This window comes from Amphiura filiformis, chromosome 8, assembly GCF_039555335.1.
Source record: "Amphiura filiformis chromosome 8, Afil_fr2py, whole genome shotgun sequence".
NCBI classification, from domain to species: domain Eukaryota; kingdom Metazoa; phylum Echinodermata; class Ophiuroidea; order Amphilepidida; family Amphiuridae; genus Amphiura; species Amphiura filiformis.
Window position 1 is genome coordinate 43,359,440 of NC_092635.1, and position 23,691 is coordinate 43,383,130.

At 34.2% G+C, this 23,691-nt stretch overlaps 1 protein-coding gene across 1 annotated transcript in view; it reads left to right on the plus strand.

Moving 5' to 3' along the window:
- The window catches only part of LOC140159071 (uncharacterized), a 36,813-nt gene that overhangs the window by 8,603 nt on the left and 4,519 nt on the right, over positions 1 to 23,691 (plus strand). Inside the window, exons 4-14 of the mRNA XM_072182402.1 lie at positions 341 to 397; positions 2,164 to 2,233; positions 6,626 to 6,673; positions 8,330 to 8,538; positions 9,794 to 9,877; positions 11,402 to 11,540; positions 11,984 to 12,307; positions 13,949 to 14,122; positions 14,786 to 14,967; positions 18,077 to 18,160; positions 19,222 to 19,436. Coding sequence (XP_072038503.1) covers positions 341 to 397; positions 2,164 to 2,233; positions 6,626 to 6,673; positions 8,330 to 8,538; positions 9,794 to 9,877; positions 11,402 to 11,540; positions 11,984 to 12,307; positions 13,949 to 14,122; positions 14,786 to 14,967; positions 18,077 to 18,160; positions 19,222 to 19,436 — 1,586 coding nt within the window. The remainder of the gene's footprint in view (positions 1 to 340; positions 398 to 2,163; positions 2,234 to 6,625; positions 6,674 to 8,329; positions 8,539 to 9,793; positions 9,878 to 11,401; positions 11,541 to 11,983; positions 12,308 to 13,948; positions 14,123 to 14,785; positions 14,968 to 18,076; positions 18,161 to 19,221; positions 19,437 to 23,691) is intronic.

Consider the following 23,691-nt stretch of genomic DNA (forward strand, 5'->3'; position numbering starts at 1 on the left):
ACTCGTGATTTACAATACGCGGGAAAACTCACACGGAATTGCAGTATAGAAACGATCCTATCGATATCGTTCATCAGCTCAAAACAATATATATAATTCTGACATTGATAGGAATTCGGTATTTTCTAGCACTAAACACAGTGGCGTAACCAGGGTTCGGTGCAAAGTAAATCGGGTTGAGAAATCTTTAAAAGTAAAATCGGGCCCGGGCTGGCCATTATAATTCTGATAATCACAGATATTATTGAGCATGCATCAGTGGTTAAATTGGTAGAACTTTATAAGTGGCCACAAAAACACATAAAAACCATATTAATTAAAGGTTTTATTTTCATTTCAGACGAATGAATCATATACTTTTACCAATCTACAACATGGGACAGACTATGAACTTCGGGTAAGTAATCGATTTGGGGTTCCCGCTTTCAAATCAATTTTTAATTAGATGAAAATGTTGCTTTAATTCAAATCAGGTTTAATATTGTCAGCTTTATTTATATTTTTTGTTGTAGTCGTGGTTAATTTCGAATATCTATATGAAGAAAGCTGAAAATACATTACGGTTTTACCTGCATTCTCATCACTTCTCATGCTATATACCTTTATTAAATTTAAATGGTCATTCTATCAATAACACAATTATGCATTATCATGATTATACTACCAAAATTCTTGAAGCCAGTGATTCTTCTTTTGTATCATCGTCATGCCTCTTGAAAGGTTCTGAGAGGACAAAAAGTTCCGTTTGGAACTCAAGAATGCACAGTATAAAGTAGCCCCTCAATTGTACAAAAATGCAGGTTACACCAAATTATTGCGAATAATTGAAACTAAAAAACCTATATAAAGCAGAAGTTCTACCAGAGCAGTTCTTCTGGGGTGAACCAAACCTGCCTGGTTATCAATATAATCAGTGTAAGGTTATCTCGGAATTTGAACTGTTGTTTTAATGTTGTTGCATCAATTAGCATCTGTCAAATTCACAGATAATCTTGTCACTAATTAATTTGATAACCAGGCAGGTTTGGTTCACCCCAGAAGAACTGCTCTGGTAGGACTTCTGCTTTATATAGGTTTTTTAGTTTCAATTATTCGCAATAATTTGGTGTAACCTGCATTTTTGTACAATTGAGGGGCTACTTTATACTGTGCATTCTTGAGTTCCAAACGGAACTTTTTGTCCTCTCAGAACCTTTCAAGAGAACCTTTTTTGTTTTTTGAAAAGATTTTAAAACACTGGGTACTTTCCATAACGTACATTCTGGATGTAATTGAAAGCTCCTATTGAATGATAAGTTCTCTTGAACATTAATGAATTTGTGTAAATTTATCGGTTTGTACACATTAGGCTGTCCCGTTTTAGCCATAGCTTGTCATTGCATTATTCAATGGCCAACAGGTGATATATTGAGCAAGTGCTCTCATGTCCAACTGACATACAGCCAATTAATGATTCATGCAATTGGACATTTGTTGGTGTCGGAATGATTTGAAGTTTCTATCTGACTTTGCCAACAATTGAAATAAAAACTTTGGAAGTAGCGCAATATTTGTTTTTCAATCTATTCGCACAAAAATGTGTATAATATCGATACGTTAATCCTTTGTCTTCTCTTTGCCATGTCCTTAAATCCTCTCTGCATGCCCTTTCCTTTATCGCCTACCTTTTTTCCTCTCCATTCCTCTCCTCTCCAATCTCTCCTCTCCTCTCCTCTCCTCTCTCCTCTCCTCTCCTCTCCTCTCCTCTCCTCTCCTCTCCTCTCCTCTCCTCTCCATTCCTCTCCATTCCTCTCCTCTCCTCTCCTCTCCATTCCTCTTTTCTCCTCTACTCTCATTTCCTCTTCTCTCCTTTCGTCTCGTCTCCTCTTCTCTCCTCTCCTCCAGTCCTCTCCTCCAGTCCTCTCCTCACCTCTCCTCTTAATTTCTCTTCTCTCCTCTCGTTTCGTCTCATTTTCTCTCCTCTCCTCCTCTCCTCTCCTCTCCTCTCCTCTCCTCTCCCTCTCCTTTCATATCATCTTCTCTCTCTCTCTCTCTCTCTCTCATCTCCTCTTTGCTCATCTAATCTTCTCTATATCGCTGGAGAGTACTCTCTACTGCCACATTTTCTCTCTTCTATCCTGAAGAGTATTCAATTAAAACAATGCTCTGTCATTTCTCTTACAGATTCGTACAGTCGACACAAAGAATGAATTAATGTCTCTATTTGTGGCAAGACATCACGCAACATCGCCAGGTAAGATTACTTACTTATTTTCTCAACAACTATACGTATATTTGTCGATGTACAAAAAACATCTTTAACACCCCATTCATTTATAGTTTGAGATATGCAAATTTTGTATGTTAAAATAATATAGCCCAAAGTTCCAAACAGGTGTAACGGTAGATTACCATCCAGTAAATTAACTTAAAACAATGCCAAAATTCACAAGATAGTGTCGAATGATAATTAATTATACCGTAAAACTAGGCATACGGTATTTGATCTCGTTATTACCACATAGACAAAGGTGTTTTGATTAATCAATTTACCATGTTTACGGATCTAACACTTTTACAGATGAAATTATCTTTGTCATTATTTAAGGTTTAAAAAGAAAAAAGTACGAGGGGGTGTCAAAAAAGTTTTAGAAATCGCCCATATGAAGTGAAAGAGCTATATCAGAGACAAAATTTTATTGATACAGCTCTTTCACTTCTGGGCGATTTCTAAAACTTTTTGATACCCCCTCGTAAATATATACAATATTATAGTAGGTTAATTTTATGCATAGCCTTTTTAACTCAATGTTAAATAATAGAAAACTATGCAAGTAATGTTTGAGAAATGTACATTTATTATGTGCTATGTATACATTACTTATTGTGAACAACCTTGTCCCAGCACATCCCCTTTTAAAGGGATTTTTATTATACATAGCATGTTGTTTTCACCCAAATGCACAATACAATTCGTGATTCTATGTGTATACTTATTACCATTACATGGTCACGCATGTTTTAAAATTCCTGTTTTTCCAATGTGGCCGCATGGTGTGCATATAGCCCTTTTGTTTATGTGTGATTGAATATTAAAAACAACACTTAAAGGAGAATTGTGATCCTAACATCCTCTTTTTATGACGTTTTTTCAGTAGATATCCATGAAAAAGCTTATTCCCCAAATTTCAGCTGATTCCGATTTTGCGTTAGCGAGTTATTCACGATTTTGTATATTACACTGCATGTTGTAATTTCGTTCAGTTACAAATTTGACGATATTTTTTCCAGTGGTATAATGATCTCAATTTTGTTGTCATAAAAGTTGGGGTTGAGGCTATGGATCAAATGCCCCTTTAAAGTAAGATAAAGTATCAATAGTACATATAATATGGTTACTAGTAAAGTAGGCCTACTGTGTTCCCGGACTGTGTTAGTGTGTATCAGCCCTTTTCTTGCAAAACCCTAGATTTTACTCAACAAATAGCAACATATAATACAGTCTACACCACAGTTCTTCACATTTGTTGCAAAATTATTAATTTCACATGGTTCACTAAGTTTTAAGCTGATTAATTATAAATGACAGATTAAACCGCTACAAATGACCTTACTAAGTAGGTCTAGCCACGATTAATTAGCTTTAATTGTGACCGAGTTTAAGTATAATTAAACCCCTATCAATGAATTGATGTTTTTAGACTCAAATGACATTCACCAGCACGCGCGCTTATTAATACTTGGTTGAGCTTCGTACATGGTACAAGTATATCTTTCTTCTAATTGTACATTTATATGCATGTTCTGTATTTATTTTCTATATGGTTTCTCATTAAGTGTGACTTTGTGTAAATTTGGGCAAAATTAATTTTCCAAACACCAACACTTAAGGGTAGACGAGGTATTGTTGATCGAAGCAGCCAGAAAATCGATTTTCATAAAAAATAACAATTTAAATGTTTTGCAAAAGTTCATTCTACAAATCATATACTTTGATAACTTGCTTGATTTATTGTTGTTAATGAGTTATGTACGTTTTATAAAAGTGTTGTTGTTTCAGCCCTATTTACAACATAACTCAAGAACCACAGGCCCTACAAAACTGATATTTGAATTCTTCTACACACTCGCTATGAAATGATCAATAATTTTTGCCAAAGCTCATTCGCAAGATGCTGTGAACTACCAAATCGCAACAGTTTAAAATAGTTGCTAACCTTAAGCCGATCCTTTATGTGTTTTGAATTTGTGACATGAGTTTGATCTCCACCTTATACTTCTTTCCTGAAAATACCATGACACCATTACATTACATTACATGTATAGAACACTGCGCCGCACACAAAGAAAGTCCGCACCCCGAGTCCACACTTTTTTGAGTTGTCATAATTAAGATCATTGAAATTGATATAAATATGCGGATAATTTTGTTATCTACAGCTTTGTACCTCACTTGTGCAAAAAGAATAATTACGAATCGTCCCGATCTTAACGATTTGTGTGGTTGAAATCAGTGCGATTTTCACAAATTAAAAGTTATAAGATATACTCGTACGTTTTGATGAGTATCGGTCACGCAGATTACTTTTCCAATTTCACATGTTAAAAAGATCACGGTTTAATATTGCAGATTGCCATCATGAGTACAGATTTAATTTGTAAGCTTTGATATCACAGACTCGTCAAAATCTGGACCATTTTTGAATTCATTTTACCGGGGGAGCACATCATAATTTTTAGTGGCTATGCTCCCTCAGAATTTGGAGATGGAGAGTCTTTGGGAGCTGGTTTGGGAGGTGGTCGTGTACCGATAAAAGGGAATATTTCGGGGCTGCGCAAAATCAAGGGTCTTTCTTCGCTTGCTGGTTGAAAATCGCCTGGAAACCCCAGAAATGTGAGGAATGAGCAATTTAGGGGTGTGTCAGAGCTGAAAATTATCAAAATCAGGGGTCTTTCAGCGAACTATTTTGGTAAAATTTAGGGGTCTTTCGGAGCATGGAAGTCCAAAAACAGGTTTTTTCCAGGGGAGCATACTCGATACATGGACATGTCAGTGCCACCCGGGCAGTAAGGTACCAAACTCACGATACAACATTCTCAGCATGTTCATATATCAATGTCAATGTCTTTAATCAACCATGCTTATTCTTAGTGACCACTCACCCAAGTGTGGACATCTCTTTGTGCAGTGTTCATGTAATACGCGACATACAATACCGTTGTACAAGTGTAGGCCTACATGATCCGATAAATCAATTTGCATGGTCTCCTGATTTTTGATTTTTTGATGGTCTGTCAAACTTGTCAATCATATGAAAATGGTGATTAATGATTGATGGTTTCATTTTACTATTATGCACGTTAAGCATTTTTAGCAACTTTCACATTCTTGCTTCTCAAATCACTTGCAATTATTGTAATCTCTTATTTTACTGTTATTTGATTATTTCGGTTTTCATGAATTTTGCTGTTGTATTATCATAGCTCATTTAGATGTCATTTTAAACCAAAATTTTTATCAAAGTTGCTGGTATTGTAACGCAAATTTACCACCTGGTTTCAGTGGTTCAAATCCTAGTAACCCAAGTTTGTAAAAAAATAGAAATGCGGGCTTAGAGACAGTAGATTTCATGTTGCGGTGATCATGGTGGTGTCACTTTTGACGCAGTTTGTGACGTCAATAAGTAATTTTGTACAACGACAATACTTTAGAACAAAGAAATTATTAATATGTAGACTTATATGTGATAGTCATGATAGTGTTTGATGTGGCTGTACAATTCTGTGGACCTTATATTAGTAGAGAAATCACAAAAGATGATCGATGATCAGAATTAAATCACAATTGTATAAAAAGCTTTTGTGTAGTCTAAAGGGCAGTGTGCGGTATTATAGTACACCCACTGTACAGCACAAAGTGTTCAACATTAGCGTAGTCTTACCAAAACTTGGACTACCGCACATCCTTGCTCTGTATTTTCAATGTGCAATTTGACGCACTTAAAAACGGGAGAAGTCATGTTATAGGATACATTTTATTGTTACTGTTATAATATGTTTTAAATTTTATTTATTTATTTATTTATTTATTTATTTATTTATTTATTTATTTATTTATTTATTTATTTATTTATTTATTTATTTATAGTAGATACATGTCGTCAAATGAGGGATTTTTTATAATTATTATTTTTCATCACTGTCTATTTTACGCTGCATGTAAATTTATATTTTCACAGGCGCGTTCTCTATTCATTTGGTTCCGTTTTCCCGATATGCTTCAAGTTTCCATCATGTACAATATTGTTCTTCATAGTCATGTCCTAATTTTGATTCCTTTTCCTTTTGGTGCACCACTTCACATACCATCCCAGAATCCTCTGTTATCATTATGATCACGTGACACACCTATGCATGAGCATTATCGCCCATTGCATGAAGGTCACATGCACGTAAAACCGTTTGAATATTTAAATTCATCCCAATGTGATCTGTATAATTTTGATACGGTTCATAGTTACAAATAATACTAAATGATTTATTCTTTTCTGCTACATTTGATTTCCATTTTGTCCAAATTCCATCCCTTTTATTTGTAATTTTTACACACCGTACCTCGTTGTTCGTATACCCGTTAATTAATAAGACTGCTTCGAGGAAACGGCATATCGGGAATTCTGCTCCAACTTAAAAAGTGAGTTTTTCATCTTAAAGTCTGAAAAACCCCACCCTAGTACTCAGTTCAGTTGTTTTATAAAATATTTAAGGAATATAAAACAATTTTGAGGTCTTACGCCCAATTTTTGAAGTAAATAGGCCTTTTCGTATTTTTATTTTTATTCAAATTCATATACAGTTATTTTCCCAGTAAAACAAGAGACCAACTTGTGGCAATGCAAATAGTGACAAGGGTTTTTGTTTGGTTTTTATGTTGCTTGTTGTTTATTTGTATGTTAGTTTTTAAAACCAGTGGAGGGATTTTTAAGACGAACTGAATTTACAGTAAACATTGTTTTAATAATATCATAAATGATGCATAATTATATAGGACAACTTGAAGTTATCAATTAACCACCATCAAAATTCATTAGGCGGAGGCGCCGTATTTAGCGTTAGGTTTGGATACGGCGCATCCACCTAATGTATCAAATTTAACACTAGTTTTTGTTTTGTTTTTTAATCTTCATATTGTTTTATTGAACTTTTAACTTGACGAAACTATATTTCCACTTGCCAAATCCACCATCAAAGCAAAGAAAATAATTCAAAATATTTATATTAAGTTTAAAATAGCATTTTTTATTAAATCTCATAAACATACCAATACGTATATTAACCTAAATATCAATCACTTAAATACACCCACCCAGATCAAGAACTCTGCGTGAATATACAAACACCAATAAAGCAATGTGAATATCCTCCCCCTCAATAATGTGGGAAGTTGTACCAGTGCCGTAATTAATTAATCTTTGTTACGCCAATTTCACACTTATTTGGACTTAAATGACTAACTCTTGTGAACCACGCGTGGCCAAGTTCCCTTTCTTGTTCAGGACACACTGGTTTTTCAAGACTTCTTGACAGATGCCGCATGCTTACGATCTCAGGAGAAATGAAATCATCTTCTCAAAAGAAAATTGGTACATAATACTTCCGGAAGTGAAATTGGTGATTTTGTTGTTCAATCGTGATAATTCTAAATTGACTGTTAATGCGAAAAAAGGAGTTTCAATACTCTCGGGCAATACTCCATCATATACAAAATCGAAGAAATCAACACTTTCGTTAGTACAAAAACGGAAGGATAATCATATTGAGCAAAAAATGAAGATTCGAGCTATTCTCAGATTAAAAATATGATTACATCTCCCCATCACTTCCAACGCCACCAACATACAGAATTTACACTTATTTGAAGTAAATCAACTGGTCATTGCCAGAATTGGGTACAATATACTGTGTGTAAATTGCAAAATGTACACAGAATCACAGGCCAGCTATTACACTTACCCACTTCTGGCACTGAGCATTCGAAAAAATAACAAGGATCACAAACATGCTCACCTGTCAGTACACATTTCTTTTACCCCTCCCCCCCACCAACTCATACGCTTCAATTTGAGGTAAAAAAAATTGAGATTTCAGTGTTGACTATAGAGATTATTGAACTTTGCCATTAGAGATGCGATCATTTTGGCTCATTAAGATACATTTTGGGTTTGAACCAATGAGGTAGATCGTTTTATGTTGCGTTGGGAAAAGCACGCTACCTCATTGGTCAAATACCATTCGATCGTCGCTCAGCGATGGGATATTAATTCAGCTTAAATTTATTTCCATTTCACAGGTGTGCAGAGGAGTGGTAAACCTGAGGAGTTAGGAGTTGATAGAGTCGTGTGGCTTTATAACGATACAACAGTAACAGTTTCAGTGTCATGGCTACAACCATTACAAGTCAATGCTAATGGAAATATAACCAAGTATAGGGTTCGACTCACACCCACTGTAGGTGGTTCGAGTCTCAACTCAATATCGAAGATCGTGGACCCTATTAAGGTAACTTTTCCCTGAAAAAGTAGATATAAGTTGTATCTGTTTTATTCATGATAGCAAGTAGATACTGCATTGGGCTATTCCAGTTGAAACCCATACACCCCCTATGGAAGACATGAGCTTAATCTCACACACAGGGAGTGTGAATTTCAAATGGGGTTACTTGAATGGGTGACTCCATTTCAAATGTATGGCAAAAGACAGTACCTGATATGTCATTTATCTACAGATACTCTATTTTTAATTCGCCTATTACTTGTAAAATAATTTGGGATTTCTTCATCTTTTGCTCATTTTAAAAATTAAAGATCGACATTAGATGTGTTTTAATTAAAATGCAACTTGAATGATTTAATTGCTATCTACTGAAGATAGCTTTGGGACATTTTAGTAATTTGTAATCTTAATTTTTTGAGTGACTGATTGTATTGTTAGCAAATCAAATCTTATTGTGATAATTAACATTGCTATCTACTGAAGATAGCATTGGTAGCACTGAATTGGAGACATTAAAAAGCTTAAATGTTTGCTATCTACTGAAGATAGCTTTTATAAGGTGATTTCTTACAATGTATTTTTCACTATTTTAATAAAATATATCATTAATCAGTAATTAAAAATATTTGAAAAATTGTAAATGTCTGTTGCTATCTACTGAAGATAGCTTTTATAAATTGACATGTGTTTTTCGCCTATTCAAATAAAATATATCATTAACTAATGATTCAAAAATCTTAAATACTTGTTGCTTTCTACTGAAGATAGCTTTCATACTTGCTTTCTAAATATATCTTCACTTCTTTATGTTCTTATGGTTTATTTTATTAATACCACAGTGTGTTCTTAATCTTGCATATTTCCTTGTTATAACATAGTTGCAAATTGGGATGAAAACAAAATAAACCTGAACTTGAACTTGAACATATGTTTTTCCACCTGTTCAAATGAAATATTATGATTATCATGAATTAATTAATAATTGAAGACATGTAAAAGTCTTAAAATGCTTGTTGCTATCTACTGAAGATAGCTTTCGTTAGCTGATTTCTAACATTTTTTCACCTAAATCAAATCAAATAAATAATTAATTTTGTTTTTTATTCATATTTGTTAACATGATTATGTTAAACGTCTTTTAAGAAAATGCTTGTTGCTATCTACTGAAGATAGCTTTCATAAGCTGATTTCTAAAATATTTTCATCTAAATCAAATGAAATGTATAATTAATTTTGTTTTTTATCCCTATTTTGTTAACAGGAACATAATATTGACGACGGTCCTTCAGTTAGACAGCATCAAGATATGGTAGATATTCCAAAGGATGATGAATACAAACTTTCTGTAAGTAACAAAATTACTCTCGTATATTTAACTCTCTTCGCGTGGGTGTCAACTACAGCTTGCAGACGACAAGTTTAAAATTTTGTTTAAAAAATCAATTTCAGAATTGTACATTTTCATGACCATATTTGGAAGCTGCATGAAGAATGCATTAAAATGGGCACAAACAAGCCTGGTATTGGTTCAGTGGTTCTTATGATAGCTCTTGATCTTTTAGAAAATATCTTTAAATTTGGTGATTTTTTTTTTGAAGCCTATGGCTAGCACGCAGAGCATTTTTTTATATCCTTTTCAAAACAATTGAAGCATCAACATTATTAATTAACAAGAATCTCTTACATATTTTGATGTAAACCTCCACTCTTTTGAAACGCATCAGCCGCAACGCTTGCAAAGAAAACATTTTAATATATTTTAATTGCATTTTTGTAAAGAAAGTGTGTCTATAATTATATTAAACGTCACAATGATTGAGAACCTATTTTTTATACTATTATATTATATTTCTACATTCTTTCAAGGAAAAACGTGTCTGTCGCCTCAAACATTGTCAAATTTCAAAAGACCCGCTTTTCCCTGACCAGCTGAGCGTCTTTTAACAAAAGACAACCCGTCCATCAGTGTAGATGAAATGTCCATTTCTAGAGTACTTTTAGTATTATTTAGGGTTATTATAACTCGTCGAGCAAAGCTCAAAGTGCGTTAAAAAAAGTCATTGTTTTGATTTGTTTTATAAACCAGTGCCATAAATTTTACTTCCACTCCAGTAAATATGAAATCATACTATTTTATTATTTTTATTTCCCTTTTGTGTGTCAAAGTAATGTGTGCTTATACACACACTTTACCAACATTGTAGATTTTGATGGGAACAGCTTGATTGAAAAAACTTCACAAGCAAAATCATTTCTGATTCGTGCATGCCAAGTTAAATAATAAAAAATAATAAAACCCCCTGTGTGACAGCCCCAGCGGGGTAGATTTGGATTTACCATAGTATATGGGAGCCACACTGTCGCAGAGCATTATTATTATGACTGATTAGACATTTTAGCCTCTTTTGATATATAATAATCTGTGAATTAATACGATATAATTATACACCCTCTGTATCCTAAGGGCGAATGGATGAGGCTTAAGGGTATGATACGTCAAACTAGTTTTGACGTGAGTGTGGCGTTCTTTTAGTGACATTGCTTCCACAAATTGACCGTTTACCCTTGACACGATTTTGCTAAAAGTTTCAAGTTATTGGTATCAATAAAATTATGTTTAATTTTGATTTCCGATTTTTGTTTCAAAGGATTTACTAGCTGTTTGCATTGGTCGTCAATCTATGCCGTGTCAAAGGTTTTAATCAGAGGGATTAAACATATGAAAAATTGACGTCATTAGAATATCTAGGTCATTGTAATTAAAAAAATAATTAACAACTTTAAGATGCACTATGCATAAAGGTACATCGTTTCAAAATTCAGTGAATAAAATTAATCTCACCAATGTTCTCAAATGTTTCCACTATAGATTCTTCCATTTGTTAGCATCAAGGATAACATAGAAGCCGGTCTAGAAGCATCTCTAGTTTTCAACGCGACACCGACGGTGACAATATATCCGACAACGACATCAACCAATTCACCGACAACGCAAGATGAGACTAATGGTAGGCCATACATTTTAGTTATTAGTTATTAGTTATTTTTAAAATTGGCAAAGTGCATAGGCGTACATGTGGCCCCTACAAAGAATATAATGGAATGGTCTAATTCCAAAGTTTTAAATGGATTATTTTAGAAAAACTTGATTGACGGATTGATTGATTGATCGATTGATTGATTGATTGATTGATTGATTGATGATTTATTGATTGCTTGATTGATTGATTGATTGATTGATTGATTGATTGATTGATTGATTGATTGATTGATAATCTTTACATTTTTTTAGTAACCTACGCCGTCGTTAACTATTCATCCATATCACCGATTTATTCTGCCGATAACGTAATTGACAAACGTTTGATTGCCCACTTGTTTGATTGGTCGCTTAATGAATTGGTTGAGATTGGTTGATTAATATATAATCTTTATATTTCTTTCTTTTTAGTAACCTACGCCCTCAATAACGATTCATCAAATTCACCAATTGATTCTGCCGATAACGTAATTGACAAACCGTTATGGACACCGTCACCAAAAGTCCCCAAATTTGCTACCCGTGCTCCAAACTTTTTAGACCAAACCGATCCAGTAATATGGAAGAGTGCCATCGGCGTAGGACTCACTGTGGTCTTCATCGTGCTCCTGTTGATTATATTTGCTTGCTGGAGATTGCAGAGAAAGAGACAGAATCATGTGATGAGGAAGACGTCGTTCAAAAAATGGAATGAAGAACTTAGTATAATTAAACTGCCAGTTCCTATGATGAAAAGTAAGTACTTAAAATACTGACAAATTGAGTGTTTTACCAAAAGCCGAATCATGATTCGGCAGTCTGCCGAATTCTTACCGATATCATGACTACCCGTTGTAAACCTTCCTATCGTGCAATTTCAATTACCTATAGCGGGAGCGACGAACTTAAATTCGGGGTAAGCGCATTATTATTCTATCCGTACAACTCAGCTTTGCCAACTCGTCACCTGTTCAGCTATAGATGCAACAATGATTATTTGTTCTACAAATCAAACGCGTGTTTTATTTCATCGGAACAACCGCATTAAAGGTTTTAATGTTAAAGAGTATAAAATATTTAAAGAACATTTTTTAAACATTTTTAAAAAGTTGTCGCAAAACATTATAACATAATGTTCCTGGAGTGTTGACAAAATATTTTGTACACACTTACAAAAATTTATTTTGCAATACGTATTTTGACAACATTTAAAAATGTTGCTGTGGTGTTTTCAAATGTTCTAAAACATTTTCATGATACCTGACAGAATGACAGCAAAACGTCTTGATCAAAAAAAAAACCATCATTTTGAAAACAGTTTTGTGCTTTTGTTGGGTAGCCATTTCGTTGTTCCCTAATAATACTAACTTTCATTTCTGCTCAATTGTCTCATTCATGTCAATAAAGGCAGTTCAGGTCAAAATTTCACATGCCAATTCCTTTATCATCAAATTCCATCTCATCAACAACGGTAAGAAAATTTGGTGATTTTGTTTGTCATTTTCCGGTGTATTTCATCCTTCATTGTCTGATTCGAGATTAACACGGGATATAATTTGATAAGAAGTCATTGCAACTGTATAATAATGCTATTCATCCGTACAAATTATTATTTTACAAAAGTAATACTAATAGTAATTGGCAGTCTTGAAGATATTGGGTACAATTGAAATACAAAGAGTAATGTCAATGACCGTTTCTATTACTTCCGTGCTATAAGATGCATTATGGTCACTTGTGGTCAATCTTACAATTAATTTACAAATTTGTGTAAAATATATTGCATCGACTCGACAAATGTACAAGTATTAGTATTACTTATTATTAAGACCGGATCTAGAGACTCACATTGTTGGTTGCAATTGCAAACATAAAATGAATAAATAATCTAGAAAGTAACAGATCATGTAGATTGAGGGTGTCAACGGGACGCAGGATCGCCGTCGCGTCGTGTCTCGTCGCGTCGGACAAGTATAAGATTTAATGTCTAGCTTTCGTCAGGATTTGCTATGAATTTTCAGGATAAAGTTATAAAGAGTGTGGATCTGCAAAGACATCGTCTTAAATAGTATAGGTGTCTCTTTTCTACTGAAAATTTGGTGGCTCAGAAAAGAGCCGTTGAATCGGACTGTCCCTTGTTCACTGAAGGTTGGTGGCTCTGAAAAGAGTCATTTATATAGTATATGTCTCATTCCTACTGAAGATTTGGTGGCTCTGAAAAGAGCCGTTGAATCGAACTGTCCCTTGTTCACTGAAGGTTAGTGGCTCTGAAAAGTGTCATTTATAGTAGGTGTCTCTTTCCTACAGGAGTTTTGATGGCTCTAAAAAGAGCCGATCAATAGTTTTAAGTAACATTTCTTGTTAATGCATCCCCTCACCTTTTTCTCATTCATATAGACCCGGAGTACAAAGAATGCGATCCAGTATACATGGGTAAAGAATTTGAAAGATGCTTCTTAAAGATAGAGAAAGAGCTTGGCAATGGTCAGTTTGGTGTCGTCTACAAAGGCTTTGCTTATGGCATCGATGGCACACCCGACTATACACCTGTTGCTGTGAAAAGTCTTAAAGGTAATGTAAAGAGGTCTCGTGCACTGTTAGAACACCGTGGCAAAACATTTTACCCAACATTTGGTACATTTTACACAATATTGGGTTATTTTCAGTAATTTACACAATGATGAGTAACATTCTATCCAGCCTTGTGTCAAAAAGAACCCTTACCCAACCCATGAGGGTTGTTCATAATGGTACGAGCGGTTGGGTAAAATGGCACTTTTACCTAACTTGGGTAAACTTTTACACAATGTTGGATTTTTGTTACCCAGTATTCTAAGGATGTAATTTCCTGGTACTTTATTCATCATTGTTTTAATATTTACATGTCTTGTGTCTTAAGATCAAAAATTACGCAACTGCATCAAGAAATTCTTTTTTGCACATTTATTACTTAGAGAAATTAAATCAAAAGACTTCAACTTTCCTATATAGTATATTCCCTGTATTTCTTGTACTATATAAAATATACCTGTGGGTCACCATTAGAGTTTGAAATATAAAAAAAAACCTTCCTTTTTGTTTCTTTTTTTTTATATACACATGCACATGTTCATCATGTGCTCAAATTCACCATGTCTTTTTAAAGACATTACTTGTTTCAAATTAATGACTAGAGACCACTCCTAACAAAAGAAGTTTTTTATATTAAAAAAATACTGTTTTTATCTACCGCAGGTAATGCAACCTACCCGATGAAGATGGATTTTCTCGAAGAAATCAAGTTGATTATTGAGATTGGAAGTCATCCCAACATTCTACCAGTATTGGGTTGCATCACGATAGACGAACCTTATTATCTCATTACCGAATTCATGAAGTATGGAGATTTACTGCATTTTCTATGGCAGTGTCGAGAGGTTGGTAACCAAAAATCTACATGTTAGGGATGAAATCAAAACTCGACCGGCGGTTGACGACCGGTTCTGTCCAGTTCCATCCGGTTTCTATATCAGGTTCCGTCCGGTTTCTATTGTTCTAAACAATGGAAACCGGGCGGAACCTGGCTGAACCGGCTGTCAACCACCGCTCGAGTTTTGATTTCATCCCTAATAACAATAGCGTAAGTCTGCCGAAGTTGCTCCCCCTGTCTCGAAATACCAGGACAAAGTTAACCAAAACTTGTTATGTGGTTTTTCTTTTTTAACCGTTTCAGACCAAAATTAGCCTAATTTTGGCCACTGGCGTTTTAGCTTTAAAATGTGGTTTTGAAGTTTTACAAGATCGCCAACATCACTGAACATGGTTTTGAAGTTTTATAAGATCACCAACATGGTTTTGAAATTTGACAAGATCGTCAAAATGGTTTTGAAGTTTTACAAGATCGCCAAAATGGTTTTGAAGTTTTACAAGATCGCCAGCATGGTTTTGAAGTTTTGCAAGATTGCCGATATGGTTTTGAAATTTCACAAGATCGCCAACATGGTTTTGTAGTTTTATAAGATAGCCAATATGGTTTTGAAATTTTACAAGATCGCCAACATGCTTTTGAAATTTTAAAAGATTGCCAACATGCTTTGAAGTTTTACAAGATCGCCAGCATGCTTTGACATTTTACAAGATCGCCAACATGGTTTTGAAATTTGACAAGATCGCCAATATGGTTTTGAAATTTGACAAGATCGCTAATATGGTTGTGAATTTTTACAAGATCGCCAACATGGTTTTGAAATTTTACAAGATCGCCAACATGGTTTTGTAGTTTTATAAGATCGCCAATATGGTTTTGAAATTTTACAAGATCGCCAACATGCTTTTGAAATTTTAAAATATCGCCAACATGGTTTTGAAATTTGACAAGATCGCCAATATGGTTTTGAAGTTTTACAAGATCGTCAAAATGGTTTTAAAGTTTTACAAGATCGCCAAAATGGTTTTGAAGTTTTACAAGATCGCCAGCATGGTTTTGAAGTTTTGCAAGATCGCCGATATGGTTTTGAAATTTGACAAGATCGCCAACATGGTTTTGAAATTTGACAAGATCGCCAAAATGGTTTTGAAATTTTACAAGATCGCCAATATGGTTTTGAAGTTTTACAAGATCGCCAACATGGTTTTGAAATTTGACAAGATCGCCAACATGGTTTTGAAATTTGACAAGATCGCCAATATGGTTTTGAAGTTTTACAAGATCGCCAACAGGGTTTTGAAATTTTACAAGATCGCCAACATGGTTTTGAAGTTTTACAAGATCGCCAACATGGTTTTGAAATTTGACAAGATCGCCAATTTGAAGTTTTACAAGATCGCCAAAATGGTTTTGAAGTTTTAAAAGATCGCCAAAATGGTTTTGAAGTTTTACAAGATCGCCAGCATGGTTTTGCAGTTTTGCAAGATCGCCGATTATGGTTTTGAAATTTTACAAGATCGCCAACATGGTTTTGTAGTTATATAAGATCGCCAATACGGTTTTGAAATTTGACAAGATCGCCAACATGCTTTTGAAATTTTAAAATATCGCCAACATGGTTTTGAAATTTGACAAGATCGCCAATATGGTTTTGAAGTTTTACAAGATCGTCAAAATGGTTTTGAAGTTTTACAAGATCGCCAGCATGGTTTTGAAGTTTTACAAGATCGCCAGCATGGTTTTGAAGTTTTGCAAGATCGCCGATATGGTTTTGAAATTTTACAAGATCGCCAACATGGTTTTGTAGTTTTATAAGATCGCCAATATGGTTTTGAAATTTTACAAGATCGCCAACATGCTTTTGAATTTTACAAGATCGCCAACATGCTTTTGAAATTTTAAAAGATCGCCAACATGCTTTTGACATTTTACAAGATCGCCAACATGGTTTGAAATTTAACAAGATCGCCAACATGGTTTGAAATTTTACAAGATCGCCAATATGGTTTTGAAGTTTTACAAGATCGCCAACAGGGTTTTAAAATTTGACAAGATCGCCAATATGGTTTTGAAGTTTTACAAGATCGCCAACAGGGTTTTGAAATTTTACAAGATCGCCAACAGGGTTTTGAAATTTTACAAGATCGCCAACATGGTTTTAAAGTTTTACAAGATCGCCAACATGGTTTTGAAATTTGACAAGATCGCCAATATGGTTTTGAAATTTGACAAGATCGCCAAAATGGTTTTGATGTTTAACAAGATCGCCAAAATGGTTTTGAAATTTAACAAGATCACCAACATGGTTTTGAAATTTTACAAGATCGCCAACATGGTTTTGAAATTTGACAAGATCGCCAATGGTTTTGAAGTTTTACAAGATCGCCAACAGGGTTTTGAAATTTTACAAGATCGCCAACATGGTTTTAAAGTTTTACAAGATCACCAGCATGGTTTTGAAATTTTACAAGATCGCCAACATGGTTTTGAAGTTTTACAAGATCGCCAGCATGGTTTTAAAGTTTTACAAGATCGCCTGATGAAGTTTTACAAAATCACCAACATGGTTTTGATGGCAGTAGCTGGCAAATCTCTTTTCATGTTATGTAACTTGCACTGCGTAAGATAGTGATATTGCAGTGTTTTTGAAAAGGATAAGCTATACTTTATGACAACCTGTATAGAAAAATACAATATGGTTTTACATTTATAGTTCCATTTGGTTGAATTACTGCTTCATCCGTAGTTTTCACAATATGGTGCGTAAATTAAGTGAGAACATGAAACCATAGCCGACATGACATGATGTATCACGTATCACATGTTCTACCAAGTAAGACCAATAATAATTGATCAAGAGGAAATTCATAATTTGTGCCCTCCTATAAAGACAAGTACAAAACCAGTCTGAATCCTTCGGCTTCTTATGGCAGCGCCTTTTTACCCACAATGCCTTATTAGATACAGCCAGGAAAGTTGAACTTTCCTGGATATGTGTGGAAGATTAAGGTCGTGTTTTGGTAGGTAAGGGGTGTATGCTGTTCATCTGGAATAGCCAATTATCGTTTAGGCTACATATCAGGATATGTTTTACCTTGATATCCTTCTATTTTTTACAGGAGAAGAATTCTCTTGAGGATACTATTTACAACCTGACAGAGACTAACAAAATACAAATTGCTAGACAGATAACGAAGGGAATGGTAAGTATTTATCAATTGACTCCTTTATACCTTAAAGTCTATGTCTATCGTGCTATCGTTATCATAAATAATGAAATAATTGATACTGGCCTTAATCAACAGAGATGAAGGACAAAATTATCTCAGTAGCAGTCATGCATCAAGTGTTGATAAAGGCAACAGTGGTTGCTGAAACGTACACAAAGGGCATTCTCCTTATTAGATACAAAGAAGCTTTTTAGTGAGTTTACCTGATGCATTTCGTCAATAATCACTGCTATCATCGTCACTTTGCCACAGCCTGAAAACAAAAGTCTACTATTATAAGTGACACGGAGATGTTGATCATTAATGGTACCAATAAATGGCCGTGTATCAAATGCTCGAACTTCGAAGAGTGGAAATTACTAATTCTTCATAGGTACCTTGGTACCAATAATAATATGTTTAAATTTGGTTATGTTGATTCCAATTTGTGTTATTTTTGTAAACATGAAGTTGAGACTATACAGCATCTCTTTTGGGAATGTAATGTTGTAAGAAATTTCTGGAATGATGTTCAAAATCAAATCATAAAACAGGTTTACCTGGACATGAAGAGTGTTTTGTTAGGTATTCTTGACCCAGATGTGTCCAAATTCAACTTCCTTGTTCTTCATGGGAAAAAATTCATTTATGATGTGAAGTATAAACAAGGTTCTCTAAATATTTCTTATTTTATTAGAAGGCTTAAGAAGACTGCTAAGGTAGAAAAAAGCATGTCATGTACTGGCAAAAGGTTAAATGAATGGCATAAACGTTGGAACTCCATTTTGTAAAATAATTATAATTGTATACCGTATCATGTTTATTGAGTACAAATGCATTGTTGTTTATACATATCACATATCATAATGTTTTCTATGATTATATTATTCATGCTACGTTGTATGTAACCTGCTTATAAAATAAAAGCACGGTGTACCTGGTGTATACTGTGGAAAGATAAAAAAAAAGAAATTACTAATAGCCTACCTGGTTTTGAAGATGATTAAAATAAATTTGTCAGTTTTAATCCTTTATCATATCTATTTTTTATCCAGGAATACTTATCAACAACGCGGTATTACCATGGTGATTTGGCGGCACGTAACATTTTAGTCGGCGAGGGTCTCGTCTGCAAAATATCTGATTTTGGGTTAGCAGACGACATTTATCAGCATGGCTACAAACGACTAACACCAGAGAGAAAACGTCCCGTGAAATGGGTTAGTCCAGAGACTAATATGGAGGGAAAATGTACTATCCAAAGTGACGTGTAAGTATAGTTCAAATCCATACACTCCCCTGCCTTGCCTGAATAAGTGAATCAGTTTGAAATCTGCACCTCCCCCCCTGTGTGGGGTTTTGGTGTGTGGATTTCCACTTACTGGAATAGCCAAGTGGTCAGTCCAATGTCGAAGTCCACTAACCTGGTAAGATCAAACAATCATAGCTCAATTTAGTTGACATCATGAAGCAGTCATGCCAGGCATCCTCTGAGCAGCTATGTTTTGGTATTAGCGCCACCACTAACGTACTTGTATCGTGTCAATGGTGGCGCCAATAAATAAGGAATTTCTCATAGTTAAAAATAGCACTGTTTTTGGTGGTGCAATAATTCCATACATTCATATAGGTTAAATTCACTAGTTTTTATCGAGGTGAGCCGTGGCATGGTAGGTCTCTTCCGATGAGCCTAAAGCATAGGATTTCCTTTACCACATCGGATAGCATACACTGCAGATCAAATTCTGCAGTCCCTGTGTTATCACTAACGGTGTGGTCCCTACCATGCTAACTCGACACTCACCTTTTGCCATTTTGTATACGAAAATATTTTGCTTTTTTTTGTTCCTTATTTTCAACCTTTTTTTATGATAGGCCTATTACAAAATGTAATCATTCTTCTACTGCATATTTTTTCTTCTTTTTCTTATTTTTAAAGATATTTTTATTCTTTATTTTCTTTGCATTTTTCTTCAATTTTGTGTTGTTGCTTGCTTTTCTTTCTTTTTTTTCATTTGTCATTATGTACTTTTTATCATTTTGCTTCCCTGTTACTTTTGCCATTTTTCTTCAAAGGCCGCTTTGCCTTCTTTCTGTCCTTTTGCATTTCCTTTTATTTTTCTTCTGCAAATTTGTCTCATTTTGTCTTTTTGCATACTTTTTTTTTGCATTTTTTTCTTTGTCCATTTTGTATTATTCCAGTTTATCCTTCTGCATCATTTCTTAATTTGTCCTTTTGCATTGATTACTGCTTTGCATTTCATCTATTCTTTTGCATTTTTTCGTTCTGTTTATTTTTCTGTTTCCAACACCTTTTACTGAAGAAATTAAAGCAATCTGATCATTACTTTCACCTTTTTCCCTTGTATCTCACTATAAATATTATTATATATGGATCATGATCAGGCACCATGCGAAATACATTTTGGTGGTGTACGGGAATTTTGTTATGGCCAAGTTTTAGGCCAAAAAAATATGATTTTTTTTCTAAATTTTTTTTGACCGAAAATTCGACCCTTTCTCGCTTATCTAATGAATTTTCAACTTCTTTTTGACATATGTGGTAGATATGACTTTGGTGTTTATAATCCCTGAAGTAATTGTTGTAATTTTGCTTAGTTTTATCAAAAAGAAGTGATTTTCTGCATGGAGTTGTTTTGATATTCGGCTTTGTTTACGTTTCAAAACCAAAACTGAATTTCCCGGCTCGCGCATGCGCCGTGCGTTTGTTACTAGTTAACTATATTGTGGTATTAGCGCCACCATTAACGTGTATCACGTTAATAAAGGGATTTTTCTATAGTTATAAATAACACTGATTTGGTGGTGCAATAATTCCATACATTCATATAGGTTAAATTCACTAGTTTTTATCGAGGTGAGCCGTGGCATGGTAGGTCTCTTCCGATGAGCCTAAAGCATAGGATTTCCTTTACCACATCGGATAGCATACACTGCAGATCAAATTCTGCAGTCCCTGTGTTGTCACTAACGGTGTGGTCCCTACCATGCTAACTCGACACTCACCTTTTGCTATTTTGTTTACAAAAATATTCTGCTTTTTTTTCCTTTTTTTCCCCTTATTTTCAACCTTTTTTAATGATATTACAAAATGTAATCATTCTTCTACTGCATATTTTTTTCTTTTTTTTTCTTATTTTTAAAAATATTTTTATTCTTATTTTTCTTTGCATTTTCTTCAATTTTGTGTTGTTGCTTTTTCTTTGGTTTTCTTTTTCATTTGTCATTTTGTACTTTTTATCATTTTGCTTCCCTGTTACTTTGCCGTTTTTCTTCAAAGGCCGCTTTGCCTTCTTTCTGTCCTTTTGCATTTCCTTTGATGTTTTTTGTTTTGTTTTTTTGTTATTTATTTTTCTTCTGCAAATTGTCTCATTTTGTCTTTTTGCATACTTTTTTTTTGCATTTTTTTCTTTGTCCATTTTGTATTTTTCCAGTTTGTCCTAATTCTGCATAATTTTTTAATTTGTCCTTTTGCAATGATTACTCCTTTGCATTTCATCTATTCTTTTGCATTTTTTTCTGTTTATTTTTCTGTTTCCAACACCTTTTACTGAAGACATTAAGCAATCTGATCATTACTTTCACATTTTTCCAAGGTTGTATCTCACTATAAATATTATTGTATATGGATCATGATCAGGCACCATGCGAAATACATTTTTTCTACCTCATATAAACTACATTTTAACATGAGAGCATAATGGGTAGAAGCCTTATGGTATCTAGAAACTGTTCTAGAATGCTTCTCATTTAGAGTAAGAGCTAATTTAGACAAGCAATGTAATTAACCCTAGAACTACGAAGGGGTGTACCAACCCTCCCTAAGAATTTTTATCCGTCATAAAAACGCATGCGTTTACGCCCAAACGACCTAAGCTAATCGTAGATCCATCCTTTGCGTTTTGCGGTCATTTCAGTGGGTTTCTACAGTAAAATCAATGATTTTCATTTCGCTCTTGTGAAATAATTCCAAGAGCTACTGACTTTTTACTTGTAAGTTGGGTAAAAATAGTTTTCCTTTCATACTCGTGATAAAACATTCGGTGAAAAGCCGTGGTTTCACAATAATGTTTCACAAATTAAAGTGAGAACATGAAACCGTACATTGCCGACATGCTGTACCACATTATCACTATGTTCTGCCAACTGAATACAATAAATAATTGATCAGAGGAAAATTCGTAATTTGTTCCCTCCGAAAGGAGGCTTATATAAAGCCAAATACAAAACCTGATAACATCCAACAATTATACCTCAATTTAGTTGACATCGTGAAGCAGTCATGCCCGGCATCCTCTAAGGAGCTATGTTTTGGCATTAGCGCCACCACTAACGTACTTGTATCGTGTCAGTGGTGGCGCTAATAAATAAGGGATTTCTCTAAGTTAAAAATAGCACTATTTTGGTGGTGCAATATTCCTAACATTCATATAGGTTATATTCACTAGTTTTCCTCGAGGTGAGCCGTGGCATGGTAGGTCTCTTCCGATGAGCCTAAAGCATAGGATTTCCTTTACCACATCGGATAGCATACACTGCAGATCAAATTCTGCAGTCCCTGTGTTGTCACTAACGGTGTGGTCCCTATCATGCTAACTCGACACTCACCTTTTGCTATTTTGTTTACAAAAATATTCTGCTTTTTTTCTTCTTTTTTTCCCCTTATTTTCAACCTTTTTAAATGATATTACAAAATGTAATCATTCTTCTACTGCATATTTTTTCTTCTTTTTCTTATTTTTAAAAATATTTTTATTCTTATTTTTCTTTGAATTTTTCTTCAATTTTGTGTTGTTGCTTTTTTCTTTGGTTTTTTTTTCATTTGTCATTTTGTACTTTTTATCATTTTGCTTCCTGTTACTTTTGCCATTTTTTCTTCAAAGGCCGCTTTGCCTTCTTTCTGTCCTTTTGCATTTCCTTTGATGTTTTTTGTTTTGTTTTTTGTCATTTATTTTTCTTCTGCAAATTGTCTCATTTTGTCTTTTTTTTTACTTTTTTGCATTTTTTCTTTGTCCATTTTGTATTTTTCCAGTTTGTCCTAATTCTGCATAATTTTTTAATTTGTCCTTTTGCATTGATTACTCCTTTGCATTTCATCTATTCTTTTGCATTTTTTTCTGTTTATTTTTCTGTTTCCAACACCTTTTACTGAAGACATTAAGCAATCTGATCATTACTTTCACATTTTTCCCTTGTATCTCACTATAAATATTATTGTATATGGATCATAATCAGGCACCATGCGAAATACATTTTTTCTACCTCATATAAACTACATTTTAACATGAGAGCATAGGCCTAATGGGTAGAAGCCTTATGGTATCTAGAAACTGTTCTCGAATGCTTCTCATTTAGAGTAAGAGCTAATTTAGACAAGCAATGTAATTAACCCTAGAACTACGAAGGGGTGTACCAACCTTCCCTAAGATTTTTTAACCGTCATAAAAACGCATGCGTTTACGCCCAAACGACCTAAGCTAATCGTAGATCCATCCTTTGCGCTC